Genomic DNA, 12,592 nt, shown 5'->3' with positions numbered 1-12,592 from the left:
TTGGAGGGCCCATCAGGTTCATTTGGGCCATGCGAAGGGATGATGCCACAGTTAGAAGAAACCAACCGACTCGTGCCCTGTATACTTGTTGCTTGCCTTCTTGGCTGTCACTGGCCTGCTCTTAGGGGATGGCAGCAGTCAGTCATTCAGGGAAGAAGCACTTTTTTGGCTCTAGACTCTTCAGATGAAGCCGTCTAAATCAAATAACTACTCCTTCCATAATGTTCCGTCATTGGTGATGCAAAGGTTGGAGATTTCTAAGCAAGACGATGTTCTTATGTTCTTCCATCATTTTATAGTGTTATTACCACAACACATATCTTTCAATTCCATACAGTATTTTTAGAATGAAATTAAGGATTTATCCCAATCTCCAAATTAAAGATCTCTGTTTAGAAAGGGATATTGGTGAAATAGACGATGGGTACTGACATCCTACTTCCTCAAACATTAGAGCCCTCACCTCTGATTTCTCTGTTTTCCTTCCTCCTTTTCCCATGCTCTATCCTTCAGTTTCCCCCTCCTGTCTTTTAAAAACTATTGCTTTTACATTGCTTTTGCCTAGGATCTTTCTAGTATGGCACACATGTCAAACATATAAATCTAATAAGATTCAAATTTTTATGGCTGTCTGTGAATTTTTTTCTTTCACCATAATATTGATGTTCAAAATCTAATAAAATTTTCTTTTTTCTTCCTTTTTTCATGTTTTCTCAACTTCACCCCAAATGAGGTAGATAGGTATTCTTTATCAAACCTGATTTTTGAACTGTCCATTATATAATAAAGTACACAACGTAGTTTAGGAAGGTAAACTAAGGACTACAGTAAAACATACTCATTAAGAGAAACAGGTTTCTCTTAATCGAGATGTAAAATTTCTTACAAGTCGTGATATGGGTTCAATTGTGGAATTTCCATCAACTTTGTATAAGAGAAAAATTATTGAGCCAGAAGTCAGGAGGTCTTGATTTTGTGGTTTGTTAACTTACTCTGTATTCATTGAACCTTTAATGGGTTTCTATTTCCTGCTTTCTAAAGTATGAATAATACTCGCCTTGCCATATTAGATGGATTAGATAAAATTACAGTATACTAAAATGTGGTATTTACGAAGAATGATTATTGTGGTTATTGTTATATAAAACTATTGCATACAGTTGATTCATTCTTTTCTTAAAAAGATTCCAAATCTATGCAAGATGGCTGGGGGGAGAGTGACGGGCCAGTGACAGGAACTCGCCATCCCAGCTGGGAAGAGGAGGATGATGGAGGAGTCTGGAACACCGCCGGCTCTCAGGGAAGTGCTTCCTCCCACAACTCAGCAAGCTGGGGACAAGGAGGAAAGAAACAAATGAAGGTATTCCGCTTTAGAAATGTTTGAGCTTGCTTTTTCATTCTTAGAAGACAGAACTGAGAATTTTTATAATGGAAGGAGTAGAGCAGCTGGAGTCCCTGAGGTCCTAAGTAAGAGAGAAAAATATTTTCTTGGGAACAAATAACTGCTTCCTCTTTACTTCTCATTTTCCTTCCCCATGACTTTGAAACCACAAACTACAGAACTGTTGCTGTGGATAAAATGGAATTTTCAAAGATAGATTATTTTACTTTTAGTTTCCATATTATAATTATTCTTTGGAAGCTTTCAAAGCATACTTTATAAATGTTTTATGCTTTTGCGTTCTAAAGCCAAGGAAGTCCTTAGAGTAAATCCCCATGAATATGTAGAAGAGAAACCCAAGTAAGATGGCTTTTCCCGTGGTGATCCGCATGGCTGGTTTCTGTCTGATTCGGGAAATTCCAATGCCCAGAACCCTTCTCCTAACAAAAGGAAGTGCCAATGTGTAACTCTGCTGCAGCAACAAGGTGACTTATGTACATCCCATACCAGACTGAGCTTTAAATGTTTCACTTCCCATATCGCAGAACAGCTCGGTTTCTCGTTGGATTTGCATAGTTTGATGGGGACTTTGGTGTTCTGTCTAGAACAGCAGTCTTTGAACCTGAACCACTCTCTCAGCAGAAGCACTCTTTTTTCATCCCAGTCTTTTATTCCACAAATGGATGGAAATAAGAAATGGGCTGCCATATTCTTAATTTCAGCATGGGAGCCTTGTTGCCCTGTGAAATGCTTCACAGCTCATATTCTCCCAGGTCTCCAGATGTCATCTTAGAAGGTCTCTTCAGTTGGCTAAGGGCTGCGCCTTCATCCCCTCTGCCTATAGGATATTAATTTTGTTCAGGATATAGTAACTCTCTTTTATAGCATAAGAATACAGGTTGTTTCTATTAGACATTTTGTTTACGCAATCATTTACAGTTTTCCCTAAGGACTTTCATATTCTTAATTCCGGTCACAAAAGGAGTTATTCATCATTTTTTATGTGCTCATATTGTCTAATATGCCGTGGCTTTTTTTTTTGCTGTCATTGTTTACAAATTAACAATAAGACCAAATTAAAAGACAGTTCAGAAGACAGCTGATTGAAAAGGAAGTGACCGAGTGAAAGGCACTAGCCCATTCAGGTAGCCGCCAAGATTTACTTACGTAATTGGGAGTTGCATGTTAATGCTCCGTGACTGATGATTGTGACCTTTCATATTGAGGATTTTTTTTTTTTGCGATCAGAAACAGTTAACATAAAATTTACTGTCTTAACCACTTTTAAGTGTACATTCAGTGACATTAAGTACATTACATTGTTGTGCTGCCATCACCATCTGTCCACAAAACTCTATCTTGCAAAACTGAAACTCTGTACCCATTAAACAGTGCCTATCAATTCTGTCCTCCTTCCACTGAGGCTTTTTTTGACCTTGAAACATATAACTGAACTTCAGTGTCCCTATTACTTTCGAGGATAATAAAATTGAGTCTACGGCCATGCCACCCTGAACAAGCCCGATCCCGTCTGATCTCGGAAGCTAAGCAGGGTCGGGCCTGGTTAGTACTTGGATGGGAGACCACCTAGGAAGACCAGGTGTAAAAAATAAAAAAAAAATAAGGGATTGTAAGCCGACAAGGTCCTTGCAATCTGTGCGGTCAACCAAGGGTCGCCTCGCCTAAAATAAAAATAATAATAATAAAATTGATATGACAGATATCATCAGAACACAAACAGGATTTTTTAACCACAGAATGCACAGTGCACGAAGCCCCATCACCCCCTGCCCTGACCAGGTCCCCATCATGGTTCTACCTGCTTTCTTTGTAGAAGTAAGTGTGGAGCTGATAATCGGTATCTGGTTCAGGGGAGAAACTAGTTCATCCCATTAAGAAACAAACAGAAACCCACATCTGCCTTAATTTGCAGTAAGGTCAGTGATGGTGTCTTCTGCTAGGCTTCTTTCCCACTGGGGACCCATGTCCTCTATACTGTGAAGCGGACGGATGAGTGCTACGTGGATGAGTTCCTCATCCTATCCACATGGAGAGTAATAACCAGTTCGAATAGGCTTCTTTCCAGATAACATGCACTAGCATCAAACTCTTTTTTTTTTTCCCCTCCTGATACCAACCAGCTTGGGTTACAAGTAGATACTAAAAGAGAAAGTACTGTCATGCAAACATTATAATTTAGAAGATCCAAGATCTGATATTGACCTATTTATAAGGTAAAAACACCAGCTGACTGTATGTTTTTCCAGTTAATTTCTAATTTAGTGTGACAAAATAAGAATGAAAACATAGCTATAGCTAGGGCTTATTACTCCTTTAGACTAACAGATAAAATATCAAAATAATCCTAATTAAAGAGAGATAATTAGGTTTCAAAAAGATAAAGTCTTGGCTCTACATTTTCAGTCAGTACTTATGTAACTCAGATATGAAGACAAAATAAAATGATTTGGTTCTGAGGTTATGCGTTTCATTTCTGTAGTGCTCACTAAAAGGAGGAAACAATGATTCATGGATGAATCCTCTTGCCAAACAGTTTTCAAATATGGGATTGCTGGTAAGTTTTACTTTTTCATATGTGTAATGTATCCCAGCTTTTATGTTTTCTACAAATTTTAAGACCACTGCCACATATAGTACAAAATTACAGATTTAGAAGCTGGTTAAGCAATATTTCTGATTTGGATTAAACAATATTTTTTTTCTCTGTGTTCTGTTCATAACAAAGTACTCCAATATTTAAAGGTTATTTTTTTTTTTTTTAATTTGTAGTCCTTGTAGCCTTTTCTTCGGGAAGTTAGGAAAGAAAGAGACAGGCTCTTAAAATTTATATAATTTTCTCTGACTCCTGTTCCAATTTTAATATCATTTTTTAAAAAAGACAAAACAGCAAAATAACTAGAGAAACTATTCGTGATTAATTATATAGGGAATTCTTGTAGAATTTCTAATTTTTTTTAGCTCTTGGAACCGTATGGGGACAGCCTGTCCCTGGTTGCCAAAAGACAAATGGCTTTAACTTGGCTGCACATTTCAGAATTTGATGACTTGACACGTCACGAGAAGAAGTTGTCATCATTTGGCTGCCACTCATGAAATTTGATCCCAAGCTGACTGGAACTTGAGGACAGGGGTTTATTTCTACAAGCAGCTGTTTAGCTATTGCTCTACCCGTAAATTTACTGAAGCTAATTCTATATGAAAGTTAAATTTAGGAATATAGGCACCAGCAGCAATCAAATGAGTTGTATTAAAAATGTTACCATCTTCATTCCAGTGTAAATTTCTTTTCAAGGGATCTTGTATAGTGTCTGTGGTAAAATGTAACTCTTACATGAATAAAGCCATTCTCTGATTCACACATTTAATTCAAACCTTTAATTTTCCTTCCCTGTTCTTTACTTTTCAGAGTCAAACCGAAGATAATCCAAGCAGCAAAATGGATTTGTCTGTAGGTGTGTATCACTCCACTAATACGAACGAAATATATTGTTGGTCACGGCATCCTGTTGGGGTCCCCTTCTCAGTTTGAGTTGGGATGGGTGCAGTTCAGTAGACAGGTATTCAACACTGTGGAAGGTACCGAGCCAGAACTCAAATGACTGCAAGAGCCAAGAAAGTAATGTAAATGAGTGATGTGTGCCAGGTATAAGGAATTGGGACTTGGAGGCCACTGGTTGGCTGCGGAGAGCATATGTGCCACCTAAAGGAATCAGCCTGGCTCAGCTCTTAGCAGTTGTTCCCGTGGAGGAGTGTAGGCTCAGCTTTGCCAGATCTTCCAATTTTTGAAGAGAGGCCAGAAGAAATTCAGATGTATATTGATATCCCAATTTTTAAATATTAGAAGCTAATTCAGGTTGTTAAAAATGCTATGTGTGGCCAAACAAAATATGTGTGTGGCCCTGCCAGACTCAGCTCTCAGGTTGCTGGTCCTGTCTGCCCTGGGATGTTTCATTATTGACAGACTCTCCCACTGCAAGTGGAGCAGACGCAGGGTCAGCCCTTCGTCTGTAGGATCTTCAAAAGGAGGCCATTGCTCACCATGAGGAACTTAAACCAAGAAGAAAATAAAACAATGCTGGGTAACAAGGAAGTAGTGTTTGATCTATGACATTTTTAAATCTGAGAATAACTAAAAAATAAGCTTCCTGGGCACTGCTCATGTGAATATACATTAGCAAATTTACAGAGCTGGGAGAGAAAAGCGGAAATAACCGTTGCACCTGGGAAATCCCGTGGCACACCATCTCCGGTGTTCAAGTTCTGAAATTTTAGGGCAACAATTATGCCTCTTTGAGCTTTTCATTCCTAATAACTGTTTCACAGCCCCAACCATTTATTTCTAACAGATGCTGAAATTGCAGCAAGAGACAGAATCTCTCACCGAGGACATTTGCATTTGTGGGCATTCATCAAACGTATCAATAACGAGTCTCGATTTTTTTTAGTCAGATTTTTACCAGGTCAGCCCTAAGGCTGTCTTTCAGTTTCCCACAGAAGAAAACCTACAACTGATACATGTTGGTTTGGGGGTTTTGTTTTGTTTTGTTTTGTTTTGTTTTGTTTTGTTTTGTTTTGTTTTGTTTTGTTTTAAGGACCCACATGCGTTCCAGGGAGGTCACCCGCCACCTGAACCATTGAGAGCTCTTCTGGTCTTGTACCCAGCACCCCAAGGAGGAGCGTGGGGCAGGTCACTCTTGGCCATAAGAGAGACATTGATTCTTGAAATTTTTACTCTTTCTGTGGTACCTTTCAGGGAGCCTTACAGATAAAAAATTTGATGTGGACAAGCGAGCAATGAATCTCGGGGATTTTAATGATATCATGAGGAAGGATCGATCTGGGTTCCGTCCACCTAATTCCAAAGACATGGGAACCACAGATAGTGGGCCTTATTTTGAGAAGGTGAGTTGAATCTTTTGTTTAAGATAATAATTCATGAGAACCACTTTGGTTTCTGTTTGTCTTTTGATAATTGATTCCAGGAGGAAACATAGAATTACGAAACTAAATTAATGAGCAAAACACAAACATCACCTGATTTAAATGGTGACATGACAACAGTTGATGTCAACAGGTGATTAGGCAGGAGCTAGAACCATCTGTCTTTAGGATGTGAGTAGTGTGAAGAATGTCTAAGTTTTGGAAAATTAATGAAGTTTGGAGGAGGAAAATGGTCTGACTCTGTAGTGGGGGAAATGTACACTCAAAACATGTAGAAGAAATTTTAGAGACAAATTAATTCTTAATTTTTTTTCTGCTACTTTTTGTGCAGTTACAAATTAAATTTCAGGATCTTGTGCAAATACTCTGTGTCTCTTAAGGCCTTGCCTTCCAGCTTTGTTGAGGTGACCCAAAACTTTCTGCTTTGCTGTTTCTAAGAGAGCTCTTTGTTGATCTTTCTCCATTTCTCTAGTGATCTATTTAGTTATAATGGTATACTTTTCAAATTTTCAACTATCTGATTCAAACAAGTCATTTATACCCATTTTTTTTATTTTTAATGTTTCTAATGGAGGAGATTATTTTTTGATTCAGAATACCAACTTGCAGTGTTCATAGTCTTCAGAAAGCAGTTAAAATCACAGTTTTTAGATCTGGCACATTTTTGTTATTATTGATGATGGTCCAGACAGCAACATATTCACAAGAAGGTTACTCTGGGTTCTGTTTCAGCAGCCGCATAGAGTAATCAATATTAGATGCATGAAAATAAAGTGTCTGGCAATTTTTATCTTAGTGCAATGGACAGAATGTGTTACTAACTTACAGGATAAGAAAAATCTATATCAAAGAGGATGACAGATGGTGTCTGTTGGGCGAAGTATGATGATTATTATCAGATCCAAATTCTGTCCTGGTTTATTGCTAATACACTCTAACTTTGTTTATTCCTAGTGTTTTCTCTCTTTTCCCTTTTTGCATTCTGTTGCTTCACTAACCAACACTCATTGTGATTGGCTAACTACTACTTTTCAGCTGACTTTGCCTTTCTCCAATCAAGATGGGTGCCTTGGGGATGAGGCTCCCTGCTCTCCCTTCTCCCCTTCTCCCAGCTACAAGCTGTCTCCCTCTGGTTCCACACTACCCAACGTCAGCCTTGGAGCAATCGGCACAGGGCTCAACCCCCAAAACTTCGCTGCTAGACAAGTAAGGAGGCCTCTCAAATTTATAACTGCTTGGCTGTGGCCTCGCCTTGGCCCTGGTCTGCAGTTTATTGCATCATTTGTCTGTCTTGGGAAATTTGTTGATTACTGAATGCACAGAATGATATTAAGTATAGGCTTTAGCTCTTTCAGCCCATAGAACCCATCTCTCTTCATGTTTCTCAACATGGATTTTATTTTAAATTTGTTTCTTTTGTTGTCTCATTTTTGGTCGTGAGTTTACATCTGATAACTAATAACTGCCTTAGGAAAATGTTAAAGAGACTATATAGATACCTTACATCAGGGGTCCCCAAACCCTAGGTTGCAGGCTGGTACTGGTCTGTGGCCTGTTAGGAACAGCAGGAGGTGAGTGGCAGGCAAGCGACCTGGCAAAGCTTCATCTGTATCTGCAGCCACTCCCCAGCACCAGCATCACCACCTCGGCTCCACCTCACATCATCAGGTGTTAGATTCTCTCTCATAGGAGCACCGGTCCCTGGTGCCAGAAAGGTTGGGGACCACTGCTTTACATCATCTAATTTAACAACATATTCCCCATTTTAACACTAAATTGAATGACAAGTACATATAATTTTGAAGTCTTCTAATTTTAATAAAACTGCTAATTGGAAAATATTAGCAAAACTAGTAAGATTAAGTGTTTGAGAGTTATAGCATCTTAAAATCTAGTGTCTTTGAGTTTAAAGTAATAATTACCCAAAGAAAGGTAACTTTAATATTAGATGATGAAGCTTTGAGAAGGCTGGATGTTGCTCACATGTGGCGGGGGTTTCATTCAGCCAGAGCAGCCGCTCCCTAGGGTCTGATTGTCAGACCTCCGGGGAAAGGCTGTGCAGTAGAAACCAGACTGGCAGGCCTGGCACAGTGGCGCCCACTTGCTTTTACGGGACTGAGGGGACGCAGCAGGCCTCACCATCTATTACCCCACAGTAGCTCTGTTGTAGTTTTATGGAGAAAACCAGTAATTTGGAGACAATTCCTTTGTGACAGTGAGTCCAGTGATGATACTTTCCTAGTCACATTTCCATGAGCACACACTTGTCACTGTGACTTTCACCTTGAGATGTCATGGAAGGACATTTAATTTTTAGTTGTATTCCTTTTGCTTCCACATGATGACTTTCACATTATAAACTAAAGAATGATATAAACACCTCTTACACCATAGTCCTCAAAGTGCATATAGGTCTGTCATATTCTTCTTAGCACATTTTAAAAATGGGTTATATTATATCTGTGTTTTCGGATTAGTTATGTCTGGTTAGGAGTTATAGGTAATTTTTTTTCCTTCCTTTATATTTTACTGTTTATCTTAATGTTTCCACAGAGGGCATGGATATGTATTGCTTATATAAACAGAAGATACAGTTACATCAGTGTTCTAGGGGGCTCTTTTGTTTTGGGTCAAGGTATAGAAAATGTAAAATAGACAGAACACTCTTGGTTAATGGTGATGGTAAACATGCTTCCAGAATCACATGATTATCCCATGTTATTAGTATATGAACTTTAGTAAAATAGGCCAACCAAACCAGCTGTGCACTGGACTCTAAGAAAGGTCATTCCTCTTGGTTTTTTTGATCTTTGGATTGCTACAAAGTCCATGGTGAACCAGGTTGGTACACATCTATCCAAATCCAGTCATGGTTTTTTCACATATTTTCATGCAGAGTTAATATATTTCATAATTAAAAGATAAAATTTAAGATTTTTATTTTCACGTCACAGAGTATTTCAATCAGCTTGGTAACTTTGTTTTTAATTTATATACCTTTCTAAGTTAAACACTGTAGTTGAGGCAAATATCACCAATGATTATTAGGACTCAGGTCATAAAAGCCTCACATACAACAGTAAAACTTAGAAATAGCAAGATAAACTATTGTTAACACATGCACAACCTTTTAATGACCATTTTCCTAGTTTCTAAATACAGTTTTTTAAAAGAGAGGACCTGTATGATTGCCACTAACTACACTGTTGTGGGAAGTGGCTATTTCTGAGCCAAGAAATTGACTAGCTTATGATGCTAAGGTTCCAGATTTAAAAGTAGAGAAGGTATTTTTTGATAGGCTACTGTCGGCCTATCTATACTGTTATCCACATCAGATGTATCAAAGTGCTCGGAATGTCTTTAGGGACACTTGATAATGAAAGCCTAAACCTTTGGTGAGAGTGGGGTAGAATCTGCCTACTGGGAATAGGAAACTAAGGTTTGATTTTACAAAAAAACTTGAAAAAGCAAATTTATTTTAATACTTCTTACCAAAAGGTTGAAATTTAAAATGACCCACAAAGCAGTTTTGGACTTGTCGAAAAATGGATTCTGGCATGGACTTTAGTTACCAGAAACCCCACCATTCAAAGGCCAGTCAATGAATAATTAACATCTAATAACAAGGTCATTACTTTGATAGTAAAATATAAGTGAGAACAATCTTAGCAGAGTATGCTACACACAGCACATTAGACTGTTTGGCCATCCTGACTTTGCAGAATATTCTTAGCAAAATAAATGTTTCTTATTTTCCTGAGAATGATCAGTAGCTCAGCTACTAACTGCTGTGATCTCAGAAAAGTTAGAGCCAAGCTATTTCACCTTAGGGTGACAGTTTGATTAGTAAGACAATGGAAGCAGAGATATTAGAGTTTCTAGAATTAAAGGTCTTTTCATGTTTAAACAATCCTTTAATCCATGGTGGATCTTTGATTTTCTTTTATGAGATATACACAGATTTTGATTGCCATTCCTACTTTGTGTTCGTAATCATTTTCATTTTCAGTGCTTTTAAGTTTATTAATTTCCCCGTAGCAGTCCTTTAATCTATTTCAAATCATTAAGCCATCAAAATATCTTTAGTGTTCTAGAACTTAATAGTACCGTTACAAAGTTCTTTAAATTTACCTTAATTCCTGCACTGCCAGGGATACGACGATGGCAGTGACTTCAGTTCAGAGTATACATGCTTGGTAAAAGCAGTGGTGCCGCTCTCCTCACTGATGATGTTCAGCGGGGCCTTTTCAAGTATATGAAATTGGTGGGTCATGGATGTTTGCAAATGATGTGCCCATCCTACAGACCAGGGCCTTACTGAATTCTGGGAATAGAAAGAGGGAAATATTAAGCTGGTGGTGGAAAGATGAAAATGGAAAATAACAATACGATTCAATGGCGGGTGCTGTCTTAAGAGTTTTAAAGTATTTGGGGGAACACAGAGGTAGACTCAGTTAAGTGAACGTGAAATGAGGAAAAAGAGCTTGGGGAAGACTTTCCTGATGAGGATGACCGGTGAGCTGGGCCTTGAAGAGGCAAGTGAAGGTGCTGTAGAGAACCGCCTCAGGCGAGCACAGTATCAGGGATCAAACATGGTTTCTTTGCTGAAGGACTTTTCTCGGCTGGAAACAAGTCAGAAACGAAGGGCAGTCATATAGCCCGGGTTTCTGTAGCTCTGATTAGAACAGTGTAGAAGTGCTCCAGTGAATTGGTCCTCCAGAAATCAGAGAGTTAAGCTTGATTTTAACTAGACCGATAATCATATATTTGAATAAGAAGCTACAGGTGAGTAATGTTTGTTTTGGTGTCCTTGTAATGATTTTTCACTTTTTCCCTTTCTTCCTTTTTAATCTCGTTCTGTGATTGCTTCGGATTTCCTCATCTAGCAAAGAAGGGACTAAGACAGGGAAGGGTGTTCAGATCTGGAGTAGGGCCCTCGTGAAGCTAGGCTCACAGTTGGGTGGCACTGATTTTTTGCTTGAACTAACCAGCATGGAGAAGTAATATGGTGTTTTACAGTTGACATTGTTCATAAGCGTGCATTTTTACTCAAGTACCTTTCAAATGGATCTTAGATTATAAAGCTTGAGAATAAATTTAGTAAACCCAATCTTAAAAAAGAAAGTAGTTGAAATGTCATATACCTTTCAATTACAAAAAAAATAGGGTTTTTTTTTTTAACATTTGACTAAATTTAACCCTTTTGGCTATAGAGTTAATCAGACAGCAGGGGTGATGATAATACGCCCATGATTGGATCTGAATAATTTTCCTGAGCATTCCAAGGTCAGGAGCTTTGCAGTTATAAAATTATGTGATTCCATGGAGCACAGGATATGATTCTTCTGGTAGAAAACCTGAACTGTTTTTTTTCTTGCATGCATTTTCTCACGTTAACAAAAAGCCTGACGCTGCTGTTATGTTTGCAGGGTGGCAATCACGGTTTGTTTGGAAATAGCACAGCACAATCGAGAGGTATGCACACACCGGTGCAGCCACTAAATTCTCCTAGTCTCCGGGCGCAAGTGCCTCCCCAGTTTATTTCCCCCCAGGTAAGCAATTGTGTGTTTCCACAGTTCAGAAGTAAACCCCATCCAGGGGGTTACCAGTTGTCAACAGATTGCTTTTGTGGGCTTAAAAGGAATAATAGTAGTTCTAAATTTGAAAAACTCAGATGTCAAGGATCAAGATTTTTTTAAACAAAAATAGCAGTTCTCACCTTTTAATTGTATCGTGCATACAAAGTAGAAGTTTTTGCATGGAAAACACTATGGTTACATTACTTTTAGATCGCCTGTATATTTTTTCTAATATTGTATTGAATTTTTAATGACATGTAATTAAAACTACTTTGTAAGTTCTGTTGTGTCAGCATTCAGAAGTTGCTTGTCCTCAAGGATTCATCCACAGATGAACAGGAGAATTGCCAGGTTCTGGATTATTCTGAAAGATTTCGAAGGGCTATCTGCTAAAGTACTGACCAGGAGCTCTCAGGGGCAGTTTTAGAATTAATGAAGTGGCAGAGATTTATTCACAGAGCAGCTGTAAGACACTGTCCTGGAGTACCATGGGAACTTTTTAAGTCCATTTCTTAGTAGGAAATGTGCAGTGAGTTTTGGGGGCTACAGTTGAGAGATTGTGCCAATCTACTGCATGCTGTCCCTTGTACCTTTTTGTCAGAAAATGGGTCTCAGAAGCAAAGTAAAAGCTGATAAGCCTGTGTATGGATTCAGTGTGTGACCTTACTAT

The 12,592-nt window shown here is 38.5% G+C and overlaps 1 protein-coding gene and 1 pseudogene across 7 annotated transcripts in view; both read left to right on the top strand.

Moving 5' to 3' along the window:
- The window catches only part of TNRC6B (trinucleotide repeat containing 6B), a 137,934-nt gene that overhangs the window by 86,584 nt on the left and 38,758 nt on the right, over positions 1–12,592 (top strand). For all 7 annotated transcript variants that reach the window (XM_023535926.1, XM_023535925.1, XM_011369081.2 and 4 more), the window contains 5 exons: positions 1,185–1,360; positions 3,882–3,956; positions 4,809–4,854; positions 6,156–6,304; positions 11,773–11,895. In XM_023535926.1, coding sequence (XP_023391694.1) covers positions 1,185–1,360; positions 3,882–3,956; positions 4,809–4,854; positions 6,156–6,304; positions 11,773–11,895 — 569 coding nt within the window. The remainder of the gene's footprint in view (positions 1–1,184; positions 1,361–3,881; positions 3,957–4,808; positions 4,855–6,155; positions 6,305–11,772; positions 11,896–12,592) is intronic.
- On the top strand, positions 2,875–2,993 carry LOC111745045 (annotated as a pseudogene).

Source organism: Pteropus vampyrus, unplaced genomic scaffold (genome assembly GCF_000151845.1).
Source record: "Pteropus vampyrus isolate Shadow unplaced genomic scaffold, Pvam_2.0 Scaffold145, whole genome shotgun sequence".
Taxonomy (NCBI): domain Eukaryota; kingdom Metazoa; phylum Chordata; class Mammalia; order Chiroptera; family Pteropodidae; genus Pteropus; species Pteropus vampyrus.
Note: the sequence above shows the minus strand (reverse complement) of the source record. Positions and strands in the feature narration are given on the sequence as shown.